Source organism: Pungitius pungitius, chromosome 19 (genome assembly GCF_949316345.1).
Source record: "Pungitius pungitius chromosome 19, fPunPun2.1, whole genome shotgun sequence".
In the NCBI taxonomy this organism is placed as follows: domain Eukaryota; kingdom Metazoa; phylum Chordata; class Actinopteri; order Perciformes; family Gasterosteidae; genus Pungitius; species Pungitius pungitius.
In genome coordinates, this window is record NC_084918.1 from 849,205 (window position 1) to 874,176 (window position 24,972).

The 24,972-nt window shown below is 49.0% G+C and overlaps 2 protein-coding genes across 3 annotated transcripts; both read right to left on the reverse strand.

Annotated features, from left to right (window-relative positions):
- Nucleotides 1-66: 66 nt before the first annotated feature.
- LOC119199038 (uncharacterized) lies at nt 67-8,205 on the reverse strand. Its single transcript, XM_037456703.2, has 16 exons — nt 8,096-8,205; nt 4,723-7,231; nt 4,317-4,458; nt 3,928-4,053; nt 3,802-3,850; nt 3,192-3,328; nt 3,004-3,107; nt 2,811-2,921; nt 2,298-2,558; nt 2,153-2,223; nt 1,886-2,071; nt 1,503-1,566; nt 1,312-1,419; nt 1,157-1,230; nt 1,015-1,084; nt 67-778 (listed from the first exon to the last, which is right to left on the reverse strand). Exons 2-16 carry the CDS (start codon nt 7,219-7,221, stop codon nt 635-637), a joined length of 4,146 nt encoding a protein of 1,381 aa, XP_037312600.2. The 5' UTR covers nt 7,222-7,231; nt 8,096-8,205; the 3' UTR covers nt 67-634.
- Nucleotides 8,206-10,832: 2,627 nt separating this feature from the next.
- On the reverse strand, nt 10,833-23,963 carry LOC119198913 (gamma-aminobutyric acid receptor subunit rho-3). Of its 2 annotated transcripts, none has more exons than XM_037456514.2 (10): nt 23,651-23,963; nt 19,848-19,960; nt 14,443-14,510; nt 13,801-14,024; nt 13,105-13,187; nt 12,785-12,922; nt 12,506-12,658; nt 12,323-12,384; nt 11,976-12,107; nt 10,833-11,434 (listed from the first exon to the last, which is right to left on the reverse strand). In XM_037456514.2, the coding sequence occupies exons 1-10, from the start codon at nt 23,764-23,766 to the stop codon at nt 11,162-11,164; spliced, it is 1,362 nt and encodes a 453-aa protein (XP_037312411.2). In that variant the 5' UTR covers nt 23,767-23,963; the 3' UTR covers nt 10,833-11,161. The 2 variants fall into 2 exon arrangements, with proteins under 2 accessions (XP_037312411.2, XP_037312410.1); XM_037456513.2 differs by lacking the exon at nt 23,651-23,963 and adding an exon at nt 21,024-21,482.
- Nucleotides 23,964-24,972: the final 1,009 nt, after the last annotated feature.

Here is a 24,972-nt window from a genome sequence, read left to right on the forward strand (position 1 = left end):
CAGTAACAGAGACAATCTGGGACTTCCTGAATAAACACACTAACAATTGTAACTTCAAAAGGCATTTTAATATCTGTTCAATATGTACACCTGTACAGACAAAGTAACACATGCCACCGGTTACATTTAAAAGGTGTTCTCTATCGGGAGAGAGAGCCATGCCTTCATACCACCTGTGTCTTTAACACAGGGCGCCATGGCAACAAAACACACTAAAGCACTCCTAAACAAATAAAAATGAGACATTCAATCAAATCAAAAATGAAATTAAAAAAGAGATAAAGAGCTGGAAGTCAGTGCTTTTCAGTGTGATCGCATCAATCACCTCAGAACTCACCAGCATCAACAAGAGGAACGAACTGGGAGACGGGTCGGAACATTTAGTGTGTGAGAATAACACATGGAACAGTCATGGAACAACCTGCACAGAGAACCATCGGATGAACAGGGAAACTAACGGCCACCTAAAGATCAACTGGGCCTGACACCGAGGGGTCGGAGAGGCCGGTCCCTCGTGTTCCGGTCCGGGTCCAAGAGGCTTCATGTCTAATGACAGCACATCACATTCAAACATTCCCTGTTTGTGACACCCAGGAGACTGAAAAGGTGGCCTTATTTTCTCCACTGGATGCGATCACCGTGGCAACAGAATTGGATCCAAGGGCTGGCCCGGAAAGGTGGGGGTGCCCTCCGCCTCTGGAGAGGTGGAGTCAGTGGGCGGCGGCTCATTGGGAAACGCTCGCTGGCAGATCTCGGCGTAGCTGGGCCTCTTGGACTCCTGACCAATCAGAGCACATCTGGTTCTATCACACCTGTCCGCTCCACACAGTCATCAAACTGATCTCAGATCCACAGTCTGACTATTTACCAGCTCCACACGAGTCATGCTTTAATGCACAGAGAGAATAACACATGACTTCAGAACGCACATTTTTAGGCTTTAGGCAACTAAATATCTGGAGGAGACACTCAGGAGCAGAGCTGAGCTCAGATGAAGAGCATGAGCAACCTTACCGAGATCTGGTCCTGGGTCAGCGGAGCAGCTTGGGCCTCCGTGGTCGCCTCTGCTCGCTCCTTCTCGTTCCTGCAGAGAGGAGCAGCAGATGAGATGATCTGATCGGGTCATGAGGAGAATTGTTCATTATTCCCCACTCACTGGTCTGAGGTCTGCTCAGGCTCTGGTGACGCCGTTGGCTCTGGTCCACTGGCGCTGCTGCTCCTCACTGGAGTCTGTGAAGAGGTGTCTGAGGGTTAAGTATGGCCACTGTGTGTGTGTGTGTGTGTGAGAGAGAGAGAGAAGACACTCGTCACCTTGGCGTTGCCGTTGGCTGCAGCCGTCATGGCGGTATTAGCTGGAGGCAGAGGAGGGAAGCTGGTGAGGCCAAGCTCAGGGGGGGGTGGTGGCTGGCAAGGCGGCAACTGGCACAAACGCACACAGACAGACACAATCAGGACACAAGAGTGACTTCTACAAACTCCCATGATGCTCGATGGCTACTCACCTGAGTGGGTGCAGCTGATCGGTCCCAGGTCCTGTCTCTCCTCCTCTGGCTGAAGTTGGCTCTCCTTCAGAAACACACAGCTGGTTTAGAGCATCACTCATCATCATTTTATCCCTTTATTGACTATCGTTTCATTTTCTAGGGAGTCATGTGACCGTTGATGCTGCTACAGCTTCAGAGGAGGTGTCATGAACTGTCTCATTAGTATGAGGACTGATGACTTGAGACGTAAGGAGGAACTAGGTCCATTTGAAAGATTAAAGTGAAGCTGTTAGCTACACCTTTGGATCATCACTGGTGGACTGCCCTTGAGTGTAAAAGTTAAAAACCATACAAGTTGTGGTGCACAGTGGATTGGACCATGGAGGTTTGTGTTTTGTTACCTTCCTCGATCAGAAGAGGGCGCTCTCCCCCCTCTGCTCGGCCAGCGCATGCTGCCTCGTGACCTCCCTCTGCCCGGCGCTGGTGGAGTGGAGGAGGCCTCCGCAGTCACCTGCTCGGACCCCTGGGGGGTTTCGTTCTGATTGGACTGCCAGCGGTCTCTGAAGTTGGACCACCTGGAGCCTCTCCTGGAAGACAGGGATCATCGGACCGGGATCACACACACGGCGTATGATGACATCACAGCCACTGGTCAGAAGGGCGTGTACCTCGGCCTGTTGGTGCTGTGCGGCCTGAAGCTGGAGAGTCCGTTCATGAAGTCGTTCATCAGGGTTTGGTTCTGTTGACACAAACCACGGCTCTGAGCTGCCACTCAGCAGAGGAGACACGAGCAGAGGAATCACTCGCTCTCACCTGGACGCAGTCCTGGTAGCCCGGGGCAGGAGGGGCCCACACCTCGTTGGCCAGATCATAGAGCTGATCGGGGGGCCCGGGCGGCTGGTAGGTCCGGGGGGGGTAGTAGGTGGCGTAATGATTGCTGCACTGGTTCAGATGGGGGGGTCTGAAGCCGTTTTTGGGAGCAAAGGACGCGACGGCCATGGTTTTAGCCTTAATCCTCGCCATGATGGGCTTTCCCTTAAACTCCCGGACGTCTTCTCGGAGGTACTTGTAGGCCTACAGACGTGAATCAATGTCTGACAGTGAGCTATGTAACCCCCCCCCAACATCAGCAACAGCACTTCGGTGACCAGATAATAATTGTTTTAATTCAGCTTTCATGATTTAACGCTGGATCAAACCATCAGTAATAAAAACAGTTTCAGACTTAATTGATCCAAACTTCTCCAATGACATAAAAGATCAATCTTTTTTTTAAATGTAGGATCTTTCGGGTCAATCTATCAAAGTTCAAATCTTCTTTAGTACCTGCTGCGCGTCGGTTTCGGACTGGAAGGTGATGAACCAGTTATCGTTGCTCACAAACTCACAGCTCAGGAACTTGGGCACGTCCTCCCCATCGAAGAGAGACTCGACCTCCTGCAGCACAACGGGATCAAACACAGCGTCACCACCAGAGCCTCGCTGGGAGGGGCCCAGAGGAAGCGGGGCGTGTCCTTGCCTCCTGAGGCGTGTCGTGGGAGATCTCCCTCAGGATGACCACACAGCGGCTCTGAAAGGGCCGGACCTTCTGTCCACACGGGGCCATCTCTACCAGCGGCAGGGCTGTCGACCAATGACAAGAGAACCAACATTTAGCAACTTTGAAATCAGGTGATTGGAGAGGATCCAAACTAAAGGAATACTGACATTGGAGGATGTTGGAGATCAGGTCCACGTCTGTGCTGAGACTCTTGACCTTGTCGAGGTTGGCCAGGGTCGTTATGGAAACATACTGGTCGCTGTCCATCTGGGAGTTGAGGTAGAGGTCGTTACCAAGGTGCTCCCTGGGGGGCAGAAGAGGAGGTGTCCATCATGACTGCATGAATCAGAAGAAACCGCTAAAAAATCCGTTGTTAAAAGTGTTGGCAATGAATTTCATTATGGATTCGTTGTGTCGTTCTTACGCCACTCGATGAGCTGCTGAGATGCTCGCGAGCAAAAATAAAAACTGAGCCGACGCAGCGGAAAGAGCAGCCAGCAGCGCCACCACATGACGCCTGTTTTTGAGCATTGAATAAACTAAAGTGTGCCGCGTTACGTTGACTTTGCATATTTTGTGGTCCTGGTTTGCCTCCAGCAGCTCTGCCCTTTACTTGTCATCCAGCTGATCGAGCTAGCGTTAATCGAAGAAATGAATGGACCAATTAATAGATTATCAAAATAATCAGTAATAATTAGTTGCAGCCCTCGTTCACAGCATAGCTTCAGTTACTGGATGATAAATCTAGATATGTTTAGGGCCCAGGTGAGTTGTTACCTGGTCAGGCAGGACTCCAAAAAGCTCCTCAGCTCGTCTCTGCTCCCATCTGGAACCAAAGGAGGTCCCATGTGATCAGTTCTCATGGCTCAGTGCGATGGTTCATGTTAAAGTGGTGATCCGTACCTATGACGGGTGTCTCTCTGTTGACTAGAGCGGCTTCAGCAGACAGCACCTGGTTCTCCAGTGAGCTCACATCCACCTCAGCCTCCATCAGGCCCTCGTTCTCCAGCTGCAACTCCGGCTCGCACCCTGAACAACCAGCAGAACATCTTAGGCCTGAATGGCTGGTAACATTATGACATTGCAGACTAGAGATGGTCTGATGCTTCCTGCCTCATGTTTACAGACACGGTTCGTCAGAGGAAGGGATCCAAACTCATTTTCACTTGGATTACATTTAAGGATTTTCTTCATCTAGTCACAGTTTGAGTGTGAGGAACTTGCTGCAGTTTGAGAACATTTCAGTTCTTAAATCATGTTCATTATATTGAATAAAACTGCGCTCAGCTTACCTTCCTGATTGGTCAGAACTTGATGGTACTGCAGCCATGGCTGCTCAGCCTGCAGGTAGGCGGGGCCTGCGACGTCTAAGTTAAAGGCGTGATTGGTCCATGCCTCAGCATTAGGGTTAAGGCTGGGGGCAGCAACGGGTCCCTGAGGTAACAAGAGCCACAATGTCAAATGTTATGCCAGAATTATTTTTTTGATTCAATGGGATTGAATACAATCCACAAGTTCCATCCTCAGACGGCAGGGTTCACTGTGCTTTGTCGTGTTCACAGGTCACATCATAGCAGTGAGGGTGTGAAGGCGCTCTCCAACCCTCTGACTCTTAGAACGGATCTTTGCTTTTTCCCTGACGGAATCACTACTTTAGGGAATAAGACAAAAAACGGAACTAATCGGCGTCCCACTTACAGCCGGAGTGTATTCCGTGTGCCAGTCCCACACACAGCGTCCCTGAGGCATCACCGTGCTGTAGGGGTACGCTCCCAGCAGAGCCATCGACGGCTGCAGCTCTGAGACCAGCGCCGGGATCTGCTCCACGCCGCCCATCGCACCCCCGTCTCCGCAGCCGGGCCGGGCCTCGGCGGCGCCCTGGGCCCAGGCCCCGCAGCCCTCCTCCAGACCCAGCTGGATCCAGGGCTGGGGGTAGAGGCGGCAGACGGAGTCCGCCTCTTCCCCCAGCAGCTCGGACACCATCTCCATCATCCCTCCCTCTCGCTCGCCCTCCTCGGCAGTCGCCGGCGGCTCGGGGCCCCCGCAGTGGATCTCGTATGACGGAGTCGAGGCATAGAGGTCGATCTGACCCTGGTCCACGGGGGGGTCCTGCTGGCTGACCGGAGCTGGGGCCTGATCATCCGGGCTGCTGAAGTCACCAAGAGTGACGAAGGACTCGTCACAAGCGAGGGCCCCCATCTCGGCGCCACGAGGCGGGGTCTCAGGGGCACCTGGAGGAATGTTGCTGCTCAGTGCAGACGTCATCACATGGAGGTGGACTTCAGGCTCCACACAGGAAACACTGGAGAGGACTGACTTGGGGGGAGTGGGGCAGTCTCCTTTCCCTGACAACAGGAAACCGTTTTGGTGCTTTTCAAGTAAAACATCTGTAAAATCCTCCATCGATGCAGGTTTGCTTGTCTCACGGATGTCAGCTTTGGTTTTTCCAACAACCTCTTTGTCGCTTACGAGGTCATCTTGAAAATGATCGTCTGTGACACTTTCAGATTCCATATCAGGACCATTGAGCCGTTTGCCGCTGTCAACAAACCTGTGATCACTGAGCTCACAGCCAGAGGATGGAGCTTCAACATCTGGATCAGGAGGCTCAGCGCTGCTCAGTCCAGACGCTGGGTTGTCTGATTGGTCGGATGTGATGGCGTCACAGGGGTGAGACGTGTTCTCCAGCTCTGAGAGAAGGATTGCATTTGTGTGGCAGGAGAAGGCAGTGAGTTCAACGGGCAGTGAAGACACCATTGAGATGATGGACACCGAGGACACCGAGGACACTGAGGTAAGAGTTGTCTCTGCTGTTCCGCTGTGTACAGCTTCCTCCTCTTCCTCACTGTGCACTCTGTCATCGCACACAGGGATGGCGTTGCCCTCACTGGGCTTTGGAGTACTCGGGCTGGGCGTGTCCGGATGAGCGGGTTCATCTGGCGCCGGTGAACTGGTGCCCCCCTGCTGGGTCAACAGAGGATTGAAGTCAGAGTCTAACTCTTCCTCATGGGAAGCCCCCACGGTTTCCTCTGCTGCTCTGTGGCCCCCTAAGTTCACAGCGTCCCTCAGCGTCTCACTCTGCACAAGCTCATCGTCCTCCTCCACACCTGCACTTTCATCAGTGTGTGATGTCATCAACATGTAATCCTTGGATTCATCCTCTGCAGCTGTCTGTCCATTCAACGCTTCAAGCAGAGTGCCGTCTACAGCAGACGCTTTGGGTTCTTCACTGGTTCTGCTGGACGGGGTCAGGGGGTCACACAGGGAGTCCACCAGCTGACACTCAACAGCATGAGCTACTGTGGTCTCCTCTGATGAGGGGGTCTGTGACGGGTCTGTGGCGGACTGAACTGAAGCTGGTTCCTCATAAGGGGACTGGATGGCTGTTTTGGATTCAGTGACGTGGTCCCGGACTGTGGATGCCCCGGTGTGTGATTGGCTGGAGACCGGAGACTCCACTATAGAGGCCAGAGCAGCTGTTCCTCCTTCAGCTGTGTGAAAGTGTGTCGTTCCAGCTGTTTGTGATTGGCCTTGGAAGTGGTCTTGCTCAAGGTCGTCGGCGTCGATGGAACATATGCTGTAGAAGCTCCGGGTCCGGATTTCAAAACCATGACACAGCGCCGTGGTGTCGACAAAGGCCTCCTCGCTTTCCTCGCCCTGGTCAGCGTTGGGCTGCTCGTGTCTGGGTGACATGGAGGTAGCGGACAAACATTTGGCCGGTTTGTGCTCCCCGTTTGGGAGCTGATTGAACCACTGAGCCCTGAGTGTGGCATTCTCCAGAATCTTCTGTTTGGCTGGACTGTGCGTGGGCACCTCCATATACGGTGCTGGTTCACAGCTGGGCCTAGCAGCATGCGTCCCGCCTGGCTCCGTGTCCTGGTCTGTCCCGGTCCTGTTAATAACAGCCTGGTTCTCCTGGTAAGAGACGCTCACCGTGGTTCCGTCCCTGCTCATGACGGACAAATCCGTTGTAACTTTGTGGTCCCGTTGTGGATGTCTGACCTCATCTTCCTGAGGCTTCCTCTGAGCCGGTCCGTCTGTCCCACACGTGTCCTCTTCGTCTAAGCACACATGCTGAGCCACAGCCACAGCGTGCTGCCTTACCCGGTCTGTCCCCTCATTCCGTGGGGGCTGTAACAGACCGCTCCTCTCACTCGGCAGGCCGGGGTTGAGCTCCTTACTAAAGCAGCACCCCATCTTCTCCGGCCTAAAGTGGGAATAAAGAACAAGTCTGCTATGGCCACGCACACTAAAAGCCTACACAACACGAGATACAATCATGAGCAGCTCCTCACGACAGCCCAGCCGCAGGCAGAAAGAGAAAAGACCCTCTGCTCCCCCCGGCTTCGCCTCTCCCCCCCAGGTCCCCCCCCCCCCCCCCCCGGCCCAGAATAGCAAATGTGAAGGCGCTCACATGTCCCTGCCATTCAACCAAGGCCCGCACACTACTGTGTGTGTGTGTGTGTGTGTGTGTGTGTGTAAATGTATGGGAGCCCTAGTTAGGCTACAGTTTGAGAGGGGTCAGCACATGGCCCAGAAGCCACCAATCACAGGGCAGTAACACAGCAGTGTCCCCCCCCCCTCTCCCTCCTTGTCCACTCCTCCCTCGGTCTCTCTCCCGTCCACCATTCATGTATCCTCCCTCCCTCCCTCCCTCCCTCCCACGGACACCTTTCCCTTTGACTTACATCAGTTCTGCTTTAGGGTCCCTCCTTCCTGCTTCCCTCAAAAGGCGCCCGGGGCCCAACAATCAAACAGGTTATTGTGTAGTTGTCACAGTCAACCGCATCATTTCCATCATTCATTATTATTTAACAAAGACTTTTATATACTGTTCTCTCTTCTTTCTGCATCCATCTATGTGTGACTGTCCTAATGCAGGGATCCCTCGTCCTGATCGGTTTTTTTCTCCCATTAAGGGTAATAAAGTCTGACAGTGTATACTGTAATCCAAAATATCAACCAGGGCGGGAGGGAGTGTTTTGGAATTGGGGAGGGGTGTGTGTGTGTGTGTGTGTGTGTGTGTGTGTGTGTGTGTGTGTGTGTGTGTGTGCGTGTCATAGCTCAGTACCTGGTAGACGTAGTAGTAACCAGGACCCGGCCCTCCAAGCGTTAACGGCACTGGTAGATCAGCTGGACACAAAGAGCTCTGGTGTGACGTCATCAACGGGACAAGTTCTGTCAATGGTCACCACGGAAACTGGGGGGAGGGGGGGACAGGAACACTGTAACAACTACATCACTCTTTGGACTTATTGAACTGCTCTGACGTGAACAGTCATTAATATAATAAGTATTTGTAATGAGCAGGTGACCCCCTCAGCATGTTAATTAAATGGTAATAACTGACAATACAAATACACTCATTCTTGTTTGTGTGGCGACCAGAACCAAAACCATCCTGGGATTTTACTACAGAAATATAATATGCAACTACTCTGATAACCATTAACATTGTTTATAGTAGATTAGCTGTTATTTGCACACCCAGCGGCACATCTGCAAAACGCAGGAATCTAGAAACCAAATTTAACGTTGGAGGAAAACTCCCCACTGGGACATTTAGCTTTTAGAAGACATTGAACATTCATCATGACGGTTGTGTTTGTATCACGTGACCCTTCAACCAGCTGAACGGACACTCACTGCTTTTACATTTCCTTTCAATAGGTTCAAAGTTCAAGGGCAGAACATCCGGGACTCTGGAAAGTTTATAAGCTTCTAGGTCAGCCAAATTATAAATGTTGTAATAATTTAAGATTCCGTTTAAACCCACTTCCCATTACTATTCCATCTCAAATGTTTAACATGGCACATTAAAAACATGCTAACGCAATCGGCAGCATCCACTGAAAAACCCAATATAACGTTACATTTAATATTCACTTTCAACGTTATTATAATTTCACCAGATCACTTGAATATCAAAACGGATTCATGCTAACGTTAATTAGAAGGCGGACAAAGTTTATGTGAAAGGGCGTTAAATTAACGAGGTTATTATCTGTTAGTAACGTTCCTGACCAACAACAAACTGAATATAACGACTAAATGTCATTAACGTTGGATCTAACTAACGGACATCACGTGTGAACCTTCTTTAGCAGTTAACTCAGCTAGCTAGCTAACTAATCTAGCTTGTCAAAAACCGGCAAAATCAACTTCTTTCCACTTTTTGCGGTTAAATATCCACGCAAAGCTACGAAACATCAGTTAGCAGCTTATCACGTTGCATGTTAGCCTTAACTGGTGTGGTATGAAACAAAATAAGGTAACAACAAAAGTAGTACGGCTGTATTTAACGTCTTTTCTTCGGGAATTCTAACGTTATTTTAGGCACAAACAGGAAGCTAACGGACGTCACGTTACCAACTACGCCAACCGCTAGCTAGCTACCGTTACCTGTAGCTGGCGTCTACAATAGGACATTAAAGGCTAGCGGTTATCTGAAGCTAATGTTATGCTAACCTCCGTCAATGTCATGTTGTGACTTTCAATCAAAGAGCGGGTCACTCACCTGTCACCGGTGCGCCTCCTCCTCGTCCTTCACTAGCGGTGCGTTTTGCACAGGTTCCCTTCTCGCAGTCACAAACTAAAGAACAATAACGCCCGGTCTCGTCGCGTCCCTGAACCTGACGCGCACGTTAGCCGTTTGAAGCCGTGCGTTTTCATAAGACCCGGATGCAAATAAGTTCGGTTACACCTGCTAGGGTGTGGACGGGGTCTGAGAATTACGGAGGGGGTGAGACCGCGAACGCCTCTCCCACCACTTGCAGGACTTTATGACAGAACGACAAAAATAATGCAATTTTATTATATAATCGAATAAACAACTCCACAACGAGGGAGCGATCTAAAAAACTGTCAAAACAGGCTACTGTGGGCCGCATATATAAGTATATATATATATATGTATATATTGATGGAAGCCTGTTCCACCAAACAAACCAACCTTTCAATCACAAGAACTCCCTCAAGGCTCCCGCCTTCTGTTACTAAAGCCCGCCCACAAACATCACGCACTCACAGAGATATATAAAGGCTAGATGTATCGTCCAAAGGCATATAAGGGATAGACGGAGTCGAACTTGATACATCACTATCAACACAATGTTATGGGTGAGCGAGCTGACCGTACCAAGATGGCCGCCATGTGTATGTATATATTGTAGCGTGTCTGAAGTTCCAAAATGTATATGGTTCTGTTACTGTTAGTGTTGCTTGGGCCAGGGTTGGGGTGCCGCCCCTTCCGGGGGTTTTGCGCGCGAATGTTGGGGGTCGAGTGTGTTGGAAGCAGAGATGGGGACTCGAGTTGGAGACTCGGACTCGAGTGCGACTCGAGTCGAACACACGGTGACTTCAGACTCGACTTCAGACTCGTCCTCGAAAGACTTCAGACTCGACTCGGACTCGAGCTTTGGGACTCGTGAGCATCTCTGGTTGGAAGACCTGTGTTTGGTTGGTGAGAAGCAGAATAAACCCAATTCATCATAAACCTGGCTCCTTATTGGCACGGAACGTTACAATATATATATGACCGCACCACATTTCTATAAGTGGCACTAGGATGATTGACGTTTACGTCGTGAGCCCTTCACTGACCTTCTAAACTCAGTAAATGTGTGTTACACTATTCATGAAAATAGTCATTTAAATACCCAACGTGTTGTATCACGTGATTTATGGTACAAAATACGTCACAAACTGCCATGAAAATATAATACTTGTATGTTATTTCCATCTTTGACCTATACAAAATATAAACAGTCTTTCATTTTGAGAATTGGAACCCTTTTAATGCCCTTTTGTTTGAATATTCCAACTATTTTATCATAACATAAATGTCTAAATAGACTTATAAAGATTGTAAAAGAGCCGTCATATCTTTTTTATTGTCACATATTTGCAGGTTGCTAAATCGAAACTTTTATTTTCCTTAAATAAAACATAGAGTATGTGAATATGTCACTGTGTAGTATTTCTCTGCGGCTGACCAGTGAAATATTAGAGTATAAAATAACAATCCCATGTACAGTTTATTAAACTCCGAGTTCCCGCTGCGTGCGTGAGCGGCTGATCGCAGTCGATGCGGCGAGGTGCGCGCGCGGGGAATCCCCCAGCATGCTCTGGGGCCGGCTCAGGTGTACAGGCTCCAGTAGATGGTGTTGAAGAGCAGGTAGGACAGAGGGAAGGCCACGCGCGAGTACGAGTCCACCAGGTAGCTGTTGCTGACGAACAGGTCCACGTTCTGGCGCACCGAGCGCTGCCGGCGCAGGCGGGTCCCCTCCGGGGCGCGGACCTCCGGGGGCCCGGGCGGCGCCGCGAGGGGGTCGGAGGTCAGCTCCACCTCGTTGTCATGGAAACAGCCGTCGAAGGCCATGGCCTGGCTGGCGTTGAAGGTGGACGGAATCTGATAGACAGGAAATAGATCGGTTTTATGGATCCATTGTCTGACAAACCAAGCAACGCAGTTATTCAGTTCAATGTCATTTATGAGGTAAAAATAAGAAGATATTTGCACTTGACAAGATAAAACTATGAAATATATATAAATATAGAATAAGAGTCACATTTGTTCTAATGCTAGTATCTTATGTGTTTTGTTTGTATAATTGTAATTTATTGTTGTAGACATAAAATATATATTTTTTAATCTGGAGTAAATTCAAACTGTACAAATAGAATAAAATAAAGTATATGAGAAGTATTTAAGAAATATTATTTACTCCAGCGTGAAATAGAATAAAGATAATAGTTTAACAGTAAAATGTGAATTTAATAAAGGTCATTTACTTGATCTCTGCATAGAATGTTACACTTCCATCATGTTGATTATATGTGTAATGCTCTTTAAAAAAGAAAGTGTCATGAAGTGAAGCACATATGAGGCTGTAATGACCCCGTCTGTCCACTAGAGGGAGACACTGCGTCAGTGACGAGGCTCTGCTGACCTTCCCCCTCTTCATCTTCCTCATCTCCTCCAGGGTGGTGCAGTAATTAACCGCCGCGTACTCAATGACGGACAGGAAGACAAACAGGAAGCTGGTCCACAGGTAGATGTCCACCGCCTTCACGTAGGACACCTGGGACCACGAGGACCAATCAGAAGGGACTTGATGTGTTTTGTTTATGTCCCTGTTTACATATTGTAAATGTGTTGCTGTTTCCACAAGAACATTAATTCAGTTCCTCAAACGCACCACATATCACTTGGATGTTGATAATAAAAGATGTAATTGTAATTGCTTATTTAGTGCCAAAGCCCTACGGGCCCTGAAGGCCACACAGAGACAGCTACCTGAGGCATGGAGGAGGAGACTCCGGTGATGATGGTGGACATGGTGAGCACTGTGGTGATACCTGCAGGACCAGAGAGACGGGTTAGGATCCAGGTGAAGACCTGAGGAGGACATTCTGAGCTGTTTGCCTGTCCCTGTGGCAGTAGGGGGGAGGAGCTACACGTGGCAGTCGCCGTGGTTACCCAGTGAGACGCGTGCGGGCACGGCCCTCCGGTCGATCCAGAAGGAGACCCAGGACAGGACCACCATCAGCATGGTGGGGAAGTAGGTCTGCAGCATGAAGAAGAAGATGTGCCTCTGCAGGATGAAGTTGATGAAGAGACGGTTGTACCACCCTGAGAGGGGGGGAGGGAGGGGGGGGGCATTAATAATTTCTTCTGGTTATAGATCTCTTGTACCAAGTTACTACTAAGTGTGATAACCTCTCACACACACATGCACACACACACACATGCACACACCTGTGCTGCTGTAGAAGGCGAGGCCACTGGAGGCCTGGAAGTGCTCGATGAAGAACTGGGACAAGACGATCTCATCCGTCCTCAGAGAGTCGTTCCCGTTCTTCCAGTAGAGCATCAGGTCGTTCTCATTGTACGCGTCTGTGTGTGTGTGTGTGTGTGGGGAGGGGGGGTGAAGGGGGGGTGTCACCATTAACATCATCATCATACTTTACCAATTACAATTTCCCTCTGAGATGAAGAAAATGTACAAAGTAGCAGTAAACAGTATAAGTGTAGTGAATGTGTGTGTGTGTGTGTGTGTGTGTCTGTGTGTGTCTCACAGCTCTCCAGCTCCAGAGAGCAGTTCTGTGTGTCCAGAGGGAAGCTGCTGAAGTCCATCGAGCACAGCGACGTCACCGTCACCCTGAAACCACACCAACAACGTATAGATATAGATGAATATATTAACACCTTCATCTATGAGATTATTGTTGTGTTTTTATTGTTAGATTGTAGAATGTTATTATTCTTATTGTTATGTACATATATATATACGTATATAGTCAAAGGTCCCGCTGCATATATACATATATATAGATATATATGTATATATAGAGAGAGTTTCAAGTCTTCTTCAATACAGCATGATGTTGATTTAGTAAATTATGGTCTTATTAAAAATTACGTTTTTCACTGCCAATTAAGGAGGCAGGTTTTTGGGGTTTATTCCTCGGAACCTTCTGCGCTTTGATTATTGTGAAATGAACTACGGCGTATTTTCGGCTGAACATAATTCTGTCTGGTGTCGTGCACGCGAGGTCGGAGACAGAAACAGACCATGAAGCAGGGTATTCTTAAGGGAGGGGCTACAACGTGATTGACAGGTCTCTAATAGATGCCCTTCTCTCAGGTGACCTTCTCTCATGTGACCTCCTGCCCTCAGGTGACCTTCTCCTTTTAGATGACCTTCTGGTTCTGTGGTGACGTGAGCCAGCTGACATGTGAGGTCAGCTGATGACCCGGGAGGCTCCGCCTACCTGACGCTGTACAGGATGTTCCCGTCGGGGTAGACCCTCAGCATGATGTTCTCTGTGGTGGTGTCGTGAATGAAGGAGCGCTTGGAGTGGACGAAGAAGACGTCGGGGACCCAGATCTTCTTCACCAGGCGCGAGTCGAAGGTCCTGCTGCGATTGGTGCGGGAGGGGAAGGCCAGCCGCTCGTCCCTCCAGTAGTGGCGCAGGTACAGCGTCATGGTGAAGTCCTGTGGGAGGAGACCAGGACCAGAGGTTTCATTCCAAATACTCCTCTAATGTGAAGATAAGAAGTTAAGAAAGTCCTACGTTTATTTATAACTTCCTATCGTTTTGTGTTATTTTGAACAAAGACGGTGTAATACTACGTCATGTTGAATAAAGATGGTGTAATACTACGTCACGTTGAACAAAGACGGTGTAATACTACGTCACGTTGAACAAAGACGGTGTAATACTACTTCACGTTGAACAAAGACGGTGTAATACTACGTCACGTTGAACAAAGACGGTGTAATACTACGTCACGTTGAACAAAGACGGTGTAATACTACGTCACGTTGAACAAAGACGGTGTAATACTACGTCACGTTGAACAAAGACGGTGTAATGCTACGTCATGTTGAATAAAGATGGTGTAATCCTCACCATGTTGACCTCTGAGATGCTGTCGATGCTCTCCACCTGCACGTCGATGCCCACAGGAATCGCAGCGCCTGAAACCAAGGAACCATCGGAGTGATTTGAAACTCATAAATCAAGGCAGAGGAGGCGGAGGAGGCGGTGACGGAGGGAAGGTGAGAGGCCTGAGGCCTTTCTGGGTGCAGCTCAGGTCCTCCAGTAGTACGCGTGGCGGAGACCGTGACGTCTCTCCTCCTGACACTGGATCGAACCCTGAAGAAGTGAAAGTCTTCCACCACACCGACCTCGTCCATCACCCAAAGAGACCTCTTGAGCAGATTGAAGCTCGTCCAACCACCTGATGGGTTGCACGCAAACAGGAAGCCGCTCTCAGGACTGACTGAAAGGTTTAACAATGAGGGGAGAAGAAGAATGAGCCACCGTGACTGTGAGCTGACGAGATTAATCAGACCTGACGGCTGTGAACTGTGAATGATCCTCTTCAACTAACAACACACCTCGGATGACATCAACATTTACAACATTTCTCTCAGGGGACACTACAAAATCCATCCTCCAAGTGACGGGGAGGCAACAGAGAGGAGCTGAAACGGGAAGGTTCTGCAGCAGAAAGATAAAGGTTTTCAAGGAAGGACTGAATGAACAATAGTTCATTTATCCTAGTTCCATTATCCTGTCAATCAGCATGTAGCCCCGCCCTGAAGCATCTCCTGCTCCCTGGACCATCATTCACTAAATGAACATCATGCTGCATTGAAGAAGACTTGAAACTGGAGACTGAGACCATAAACTCATGTTTACAATGTTTACTGAGGAAATAAATCAAGAGAGAAGTAGAGTCATTTCCTCATAGACGTCTATGGGAGCAGAGGAGTCGCCCCCTGCTGGTCACTACACAGAAGTAGAGTCATTTCCTCATAGACGTCTATGGGAGCAGAGGAGTCGCCCCCTGCTGGTCACTACACAGAAGTAGAGTCATTTCCTCATAGACGTCTATGGGAGCAGAGGAGTCGCCCCCTGCTGGTCACTACACAGAAGTAGAGTCATTTCCTCATAGACGTCTATGGGAGCAGAGGAGTCGCCCCCTGCTGGTCACTACACAGAAGTAGAGTCATTTCCTCATAGACGTCTATGGGAGCAGAGGAGTCGCCCCCTGCTGGTCACTACACAGAAGTAGAGTCATTTCCTCATAGACGTCTATGGGAGCAGAGGAGTCGCCCCCTGCTGGTCACTACACAGAAGTAGAGTCATTTCCTCATAGACGTCTATGGGAGCAGAGGAGTCGCCCCCTGCTGGTCACTACACAGAAGTAGAGTCATTTCCTCATAGACGTCTATGGGAGCAGAGGAGTCGCCCCCTGCTGGTCACTACACAGAAGTAGAGTCATTTCCTCATAGACGTCTATGGGAGCAGAGGAGTCGCCCCCTGCTGGTCACTACACAGAAGTAGAGTCATTTCCTCATAGACGTCTATGGGAGCAGAGGAGTCGCCCCCTGCTGGTCTGTTAGAAAGAGCCCTTCTTTTATTGGTCCTAATTGTTTCAGGTCACTTTCAGTTGTCCCACTTTCCGGTACAGTTGTTTTCTGAAGTCCTGAATGGTGTTTTTCTGGGATCTCACTCCTTAAATGTGTTGTTTTACTAAATCAAAGTTGACATCCAAGCAAAATAGAAAAAACCTGCAAATCCCTGAAACACACCGCCGTCTAGACCCGGTTTACCGCTTACATTCCTGTTTTCACCCTCAAGGCCAACAGGCTGGTGGTGTGTCAAAAGTGTCCGTGTGCCTTTTTTGTTGATTCCACTTGAATGTTAGCGGCTCAAAAAACACTTTATTTAATGAAGTTCATCTGACGCCAGGACCATAAAGCTCCAGCTTTGTCCCGGCATGACACACACATAAAAAAAGCACACGGCGGTGAGGACTCAACATTTAGCGTAACCTCGGCAACGAGGGTTCTTTACTGGGAAAAATCATGAGACAGAAGGTCACTCTGCCTCCTTTTCTCATGTCGAACCCAGTTTAAAGAGCAGCGTGTGCTTTTTAGATTCATATGATGGAACATGAGATTCAGCTTGTTAAACATGAGTTTATGGTTCAAGTCTTCTTCAATACAGCAGGATGTTCATTGAGTGAATGATGGTCCATAAAGCAGGAGATGCTTCAGGGCGGGGCTACACGCTGATGGTGTTCACCACAGAACCTATTTAAGATCTGACCAGAAAAAACATTTTAAAAAAAAGAAGAAATGCCACAAAGTTGCTTAACTTAACAAACCAAAGACATAACAGAGCCCCCACCCCCCCCACACACACACACACACTGGTCTCCTACACCGTCATCATCAGGGACGTGTCCACCTCCTCCAACAGTGAATCAGTCGCTCCACTGAGGACCTCCAGGACCCCGCAAGGCGGACAGGAAGGAATGTGGCGCCGACTGCGCCCACCAACTGTTTAAGTGACCTCTTCAACAAGAGGACCCCCCCCTCCCTCCCTCCAGCCCCACATAGACACACCACATGGTGCATCTACTGCAGCTGCAGAAACGCACCAGAACCACCAGTCCACACAGACTCACAGAGACGTCCTCCACGTTCTGCTCCGAGTGGGGACCACAGAGAACGTCCTGTTCCAGCAGTGTGGTGGAGAAGCTCGGTCCACCAGGGGAAGCGTCTCATCAGCTGGTGTAAACAAGTTCTTCTTCCTCGGTGGTTAAATCACACCGCGGGAAGGCGCTTTGCAAACCTGGTTAACCTCACAAACACATCTACTTAAAAAAGACAAAATGCTGTTAAAAATACGAACAAACGACCCGAAAAGGACACAACGCCTAAAAAAAAGACACAAGAGGAACAAAACCAATAATGACGGCAGTGAGACAAAAGGCAGAGAGTGAATTGAAATCTTAAAATCTGAGTTTGAGAAGAAAAGCGTGTGGTGAAGAACGTGGAGGAGAAGGTGAAGGTGAAGGTGGTCACATTGTTTCCTGCAGAGAGGAAAGTTACGCTTCTAACTCCTCGAGGGTCCAAAGCGTCAGGGGCCCTTCAGCTAGAAGTGATCCGTCACAGAGGAACCAATCAAACGGCCTCCAAGAGACATCAAACGAGGCAAAGACACACAAAACAACCACTACAAAGCGCTGGATGATGAAAGAGACAAAATAAAGCTACAAAGAGACACACAATAAGACACACACAAAGGCTGAAAACGACTACAAAGACACACAAATCGACCCAAACACGATCAAAGTGACGCAAACCTGCAAAGAGACACAAAGGACACAAGGTACCTGAGTGTTGCCTCAGAGACATCACAGTAGAACCAGAATGAAGTGGTGAAGAAACTACAAACACTGAAGAAACAAAGCACAGCGCTTTGCTGTGACAACACAACGCAGGTTCAGAGGTGAACGATCCATACGCAACAAATTCAGCCACGAGGACCCAAAACACACCATGTGACCAAAAGCCACACAAACACAAACACACACACACACAGCTTTGTCCCTTGAGGAGACGTTCTGTGAAGAACACGAACAGACTGTAGAAATAACTAGTTCCAAGAAGTGTGTCCCGACTGTGGACTGTTCAGGAACCAGTTTGAATGCACACACACATACACACACACACACACACACACACACACGCACACACACACACATAACACACACACAGTCTGTGCCTACAACGACCTCAACTACAAGCCAAAGAAACACTCCATGAATGACCTCCGTCAGGAAGACGAGCTGAATGAGTTCTACTGCAGACTAGATGTCCTGACTCCATCCCCACAGGACCCTCAGTCCATCAGGACCAAGACCTCCTGTCCCTCAGGACCACGACCTCCTGTTCATCAGGACCAAGACCTCCTGTCCATCAGGACCAAGACCACCTGTCCATCAGGTCCAAGACCTCCTGTCCATCAGGACCAAGACCTCCTGTCCCTCCGGACCAAGACCACCTGTCCATCAGGTCCAAGACCTCCTGTCCATCAGGACTAAGACCTCCCGTCACACAAACAGTGTCTTCCTGTCAGCAGTCGGGCTCATCAACAGAGCCGGGTCCCCCACTGACTGACACCACACACGCACACACACACACACACACACACACACACACGCACACACACACACACACACACACACACACACACACACGCACACACACACACACACACACTACAGGCTAATCTAATCAGGAACATCTATCAGGGTGACATCCTAGTTTGTGGGAATGCCGCAGGGCGAAGGGCCTGTAGAAGTACTGCCTGTACGTGTACTTCTGAAGGTACTTGTACTTCCTTTATACTTGGACTCCCTGCTTTCATTTCTCAGGAGCAAAGTTCTCTCGTGGACAGATGCAATGACGTTGAAGTCCTTCCAGGTATTTCCAGGATGTCCAGGATGTTGAGTGAGAAATGGACTGTCTCTGGAGGCCTTTGAAGACGTTGGTGTCTCTCAGGGTGACAGATGACGGCATTGTGTCTTCAGTGAGGAAGCCTCTAAGGTCCGTCCAGCAGGATTCATCCGTTCATCCTGCCACTCAGAGGAAGGAAGCTCACAAAGGACACATTCAAGTAGCGCTTACTTCACAGCTTCACATAAAACACCAGATACACAGCATGTGTGTGTGTGTGTGTGTGTGTGTGTGTGTGTGTGTGCGTGTGTGTGTGTGATCTAATCCACAGCATGAACACTGAATCCATCGTTTGTCCTCCATTTGTCGCGTGATACCGATGAGCTTCATCGCACACGTCAGTTCGTCTCCCCCCCCCCCATCAGCCCCAGACCTGGGATATAATCCAGATTAATGCACACACACACACACAGGGACACACAATCACATTTGAGTGAGCACACAGAGTCCCACAGTACCTCAAATGTGTTAATACACACACACACACACACACACACACAGGCTTAATCTGGGTCAGCGTGGTGGTTTTTGGGAGGGTCACATCCGTTGTCTAGGTGACCCATTGCCCGCCATCGGTGTGGGTGTGTTTGTTTATGTGTGTGTGTGTTTGTTTATGTGTGTGTGTGTTTGTTTATGTGTGTGTCTGAGTGTGAGTGATCGATGCACTTTCATGTCAGAGTGGAATGAGATGAATAATATGTTGAAACTCTGAATAAAGAAGCTATTTAAATTCATGGGATTAGATTCATTTATAAAGATGGCTTCAGATCAAAATGAGGTCATCAGAGAGTGGAACGTAAATATATATATAAATAGAGAAAAGTAAGAAAATATACACAAGAAAGATTTAAAATAAATATTGGAGACAAATCAATCAGAAATCAATTAGGAACAATCAAAACAACACAAACCGCTGTGTGGAAAGCATGTGCATGTGAACACGCAAAGAACCCAGGGTTGTCATGGTAACCAGGTGTGTGTGTGTGTGTGTCTGACCTCCGAAGCCCGGCCTCATGGCGAAGTCGTGCTCCTCGATCCTCAGCAGCTGCTCGCTCTTTATCAGCAGCGTCTTAGTGCTGTCCTGCCTCTTCAGCTTGTAGTCGATGCGCCTGCAGACACACACACACACACACACACACACACACACACACACAGCTGCTTTATCACGGCTGTAATTGCAGGTTATGTCGGAGAAAACTGTCTGTGGTTTTTCTTCTTCTGCAACAGAGCATCAAAGGCGCCGCTTTGTCAACAAACACACGTGTGTGTGTGTGTGTGTGTGTTTATCTGCACACACTCAGACCTCCATTGGATACATTCTGGAGGTGTTTGGACGGGTTGCAGGTATCTGATACTTCCTGTGAATCAGCTGCAGAGCTGCAGGTTCATTTAAAGCACAACAAGGTGTGTGTGTGTGTGTGTGTGTGTGTGTGTGTGTGTGTGTGTGTGTGTAATTACACCCTGGATGAACGTCACACCTTTAGATGGCAGCTTGTTGAAATGAAGGCACACACACGTTTACTCTTTGTTTCTGATGACATCATCGTGGACCAGCATATGCAAGCTTCTCATTGGTCGGTTTGATCTGAAGAATCTCAAACTCACGTTTTAGATATTTGAAGCTTTGAGGTTCATTCTCGACCTTTGGAAACTTCAAAATATCTGCTTCACACTTAATTCTTAATTTCACGTATTTGCGTGGAAACTTGTGATTTTGAGTCACCGCTCGTGTTTCACATGTTTGAAAAGCTTTGATGTAAAGTCAGTGACTCAAGCTGCATTCTTTCATTTATTACTTTTCCCAAAAGCAGCTTTCCTTCCCTGAGACGAGTGAAACCGTCTCTTCCTTTAGAGACGGACATCTGGAGTAGGACGTCCAGAGAGGAACCTTCCCTCCACGTGGCTCTTCTTCCTGAGAGACTCATGTGGAGTAAATTAGGACGGAGAATGTGAAAGACACTTTAACCCTTTCTGCTCACTAGTTCAATGCCTGCATTTAGATTCCATCAAGTCCAGTTAAAAGTCTATTTAGACAACGAGTCTGTGGGACTCAAGCCTCCGCTGATTAGCACATGCTAACTGACGTAGCATGGCTAACTGACGTAGCATGGCCACTGAAGCGCTACGAAGCACCACCACCAGCTAGCTAGCAGCACCGAGTCAAAGCCTTACCCTCCGAACTTGAACTTCTCCCCGAGGAAAACCTCCTTGTGCTTCCTGCGCCCAGAGCCGCGACCTCCGGTAGCCATGGCAACCAGGCTGGCGGTGGCCAGGGTCAGGCAGGTCAGCAGGTCCACCTTCATGCTCTTCACAGGTTCCCCCGCCAGGACGCCAGCATCGCCGGGTCACAGGGACCCGGCTCCACCTGCTCCACCTGCTCCACCAGGTCCCTAGATCACCGCCGGTGGTCCAACATCACGCGCAGAGCCCCGGAAGGAAAACGCCGACAGGAGCAGGAGGTGAAACGTCCCTCCGGGCTTCCTCTGCGTCCTCCGCTCCTCCCGTCTCCACCTTTCACTCCGTCTGCTTTCATCTGCAGATTTCTGTCCAGTTTCTGATTAAAATCGATATGAATCTATTCCTCGCGGCGATGGAGGAATGACACTAATTCCACCCTAATCCTCTTATCAGCCCACCGCAATCTTTCAATAACCTACAAACAGTCTCTCACACACTCACACACACACACACATGCACACATGCACACATGCACACAAGCACACAAGCACACACACACATGCACACAAGCACACACACACGTCAGGAATCAGGATTTTTTCATCAGGACAATAAAAAAAAAAACAGGCACCTACTGTGATTATATGGATTATGTGAGGCTAGTGCACACCTCCACATTGTGTGTGTGTGTGTGTGTGTGTGTGTGTGTGTGTGTGTGTGTGTGTGTGTGTGTGTGTGTGTGTGTGTGTGTGTGAAAATGAATCACAGGTTTGGAAGCAGCTCAAACAACCAATCGGCCTGAGATTTAATCTGAGCCGGAGTGGAGCGAGCTGCGTCTAATCCAGCCCACCTGTACGCCTTCCTCAGTTCACACCTGTGGAGGATGTAGCGCCGTGCACACACACACACACACTGTGCTTCCATCTTGCTGAGGACCCTCCGTAATATGATGCATTCTCAAGCCCCTTTGCCCTGACCCTAAACGCCTGAGTCCCGTTTTAACCTGACCCCAACCTCCAGTTCTTTAAAGAGAAGCCAGGTGTTAGAGCTGCATTCTGTGTAGTGACCAGCAGGGGGCGACTCCTCTGCTCCCATAGACAGTCTATGAGGAAATGACTCTACTTCTGTGTAGTGACCAGCAGGGGGCGACTCCTCTGCTCCCATAGACGTCTATGAGGAAATGACTCTACTTCTGTGTAGTGACCAGCAGGGGGCGACTCCTCTGCTCCCATAGACGTCTATGAGGAAATGACTCTACTTCTGTGTAGTGACCAGCAGGGGGCGACTCCTCTGCTCCCATAGACAGTCTATGAGGAAATGACTCTACTTCTGTGTAGTGACCAGCAGGGGGCGACTCCTCTGCTCCCATAGACGTCTATGAGGAAATGACTCTACTTCTGTGTAGTGACCAGCAGGGGGCGACTCCTCTGCTCCCATAGACGTCTATGAGGAAATGACTCTACTTCTGTGTAGTGACCAGCAGGGGGCGACTCCTCTGCTCCCATAGACGTCTATGAGGAAATGACTCTACTTCTGTGTAGTGACCAGCAGGGGGCGACTCCTCTGCTCCCATAGACGTCTATGAGGAAATGACTCTACTTCTGTGTAGTGACCAGCAGGGGGCGACTCCTCTGCTCCCATAGACGTCTATGAGGAAATGACTCTACTTCTGTGTAGTGACCAGCAGGGGGCGACTCCTCTGCTCCCATAGACGTCTATGAGGAAATGACTCTACTTCTGTGTAGTGACCAGCAGGGGGCGACTCCTCTGCTCCCATAGACGTCTATGAGGAAATGACTCTACTTCTGTGTAGTGACCAGCAGGGGGCGACTCCTCTGCTCCCATAGACGTCTATGAGGAAATGACTCTACTTCTGTGTAGTGACCAGCAGGGGGCGACTCCTCTGCTCCCATAGACGTCTATGAGGAAATGACTCTACTTCTGTGTAGTGACCAGCAGGGGGCGACTCCTCTGCTCCCATAGACGTCTATGAGGAAATGACTCTACTTCTGTGTAGTGACCAGCAGGGGGCGACTCCTCTGCTCCCATAGACGTCTATGAGGAAATGACTCTACTTCTGTGTAGTGACCAGCAGGGGGCGACTCCTCTGCTCCCATAGACGTCTATGGGGACTCTACTTCTCTCCTGATTCATTCCCTCAGTAAACATTGTAAACCTTTATGGTCTCAGTAGTTTCAGTCTTCTTCAGCACAGCTTGGTGGAAACATGTCAGATGAAGTTACAACACACAAACTGAGGAAGCAGCTCCACTATTTCACTCTTATCTGAGATTATCCAGTCGTAGGAGATAAAAGGTTAAAGTCCCCCCCTCCCACGGAACATGAGACTGGTTGTTACTGGTTCTCAGTTTGTGTGAGTAACTGAGAGGCATCCCTGAGCAACGCACTGGGCAGAGCCCCCCCCACAGCCCCCCCACGGTCAAATAAAGGTCGATCAGCTATTTAAACTATTCAACCAAGCTACAGGTTAGAGGAAGCACACACACACTGAGCCTCTTCATACTGAAGGTGAACACAGGTAGTATGTGTGTGTGTGTGTGTGTGTGTGTGTGTGTGTGTGTGTGTGTGTGTGTGTGTGTGTGTGTGTGTGTGCATCCTCACCAGGAGTCGGTCTGACACGCGAACACAAGCTGAAACATCTCTGCTCTACGAAAGTCGAGCCCGCTGACATTTGATGGAGAGGAAGCTCCTCTGGAGGTTGGAGTGTGTGCGGGCATGTGTGTGTGTGTGTGTGTGTGTGTGTGCGTGTGTGTGCGTGTGTTTGTGTGTGTTTTCCAATCACAACCTAACTCCACCCATTCGCAGCGTGTGCGTGTGGTGAAATGTTTGCTGCCTATTCTCTAAATAAACCTGTTGATCCAGTCGAGCTGACACTCACTCAGCCCAACTGGCTCTCCATTCCTCCTCCCCCTCCTCCTCCCCCTCTTCCTCCTCCTCCTCCTCCACCTCCTCCTCCTCTCTGGTGGAGCTCCGGTGAGTCGCTGTTGGAGTTTTCTCCGCTTCCACTGGCCCATATTTGCCTGCGTCTGAGGGACCAGGAGCAGAGGAGCCGCTGGAGGTCGGAGCTTCTGTGAGTAACTTCTTCTCGTCTTCATGACTTTACGTGACACTAAAACCAGGATGAGGGTCATAAAATGACTCTGACTAGGAAAAACAACACTTCATTCAGGAGAACTCTTTAAATGAACTTTTAAGTGTTTTTGGCTTAATGTTTTACACCAACACAGAATTATGTTTAATATGTGAGTTATTAATTCAGAATAAACTGTTAAAGAGTTACACGCTGCGGATGAATCGTTACCTTCTGGTCTGTATTTGATATGTTTCTGTGCACAATGCGGGTTGCCTGCACACGTTTTATTCAGACAAGCAGAAGTCGGCATAGAAGCTCGGGGCAAACAGTCCTAATACGAGTTACCTGTTGCAACCTGAAGCCCTTTAAGATGAGGCCAAAGGTCACGCTCTCTAATAAGGCCTCTGATAAATGTCACATTAAGGCGTGATGAGCCTGGTGCTTTGTATCAATATGAAAACACTACAAAATAATAATAATAACTAGTAGTAAAGGTGTTAATACATCGGTGATTGATTGATTGAAGGGTTAATGTTTAATGGAAAGCACAACGAGTGAAAGTTAAATGTTTGTCATCCAATCAAGAGATGAATCATCTGTTGATTTGATTAATTATTGATTTGGGAGGACTGACACTTTTCTTCTTCTCTTCTCTACACCTGGAGAGCACATGCCACCAACACGCTACCAACACGCTACCTCCTTCTAACTGTGTGTGTGTGTGTGTGTGTGTGTGTGTGTGTGTGTGTGCGCACTAATCTGTTCATCAGCTTCACGCCCAAGTACCAAGTTCACCTGTTTGCTTTCGGAGTTCAGTGTGGAGATAACGAGGAATCCACGAGGCGCAGTC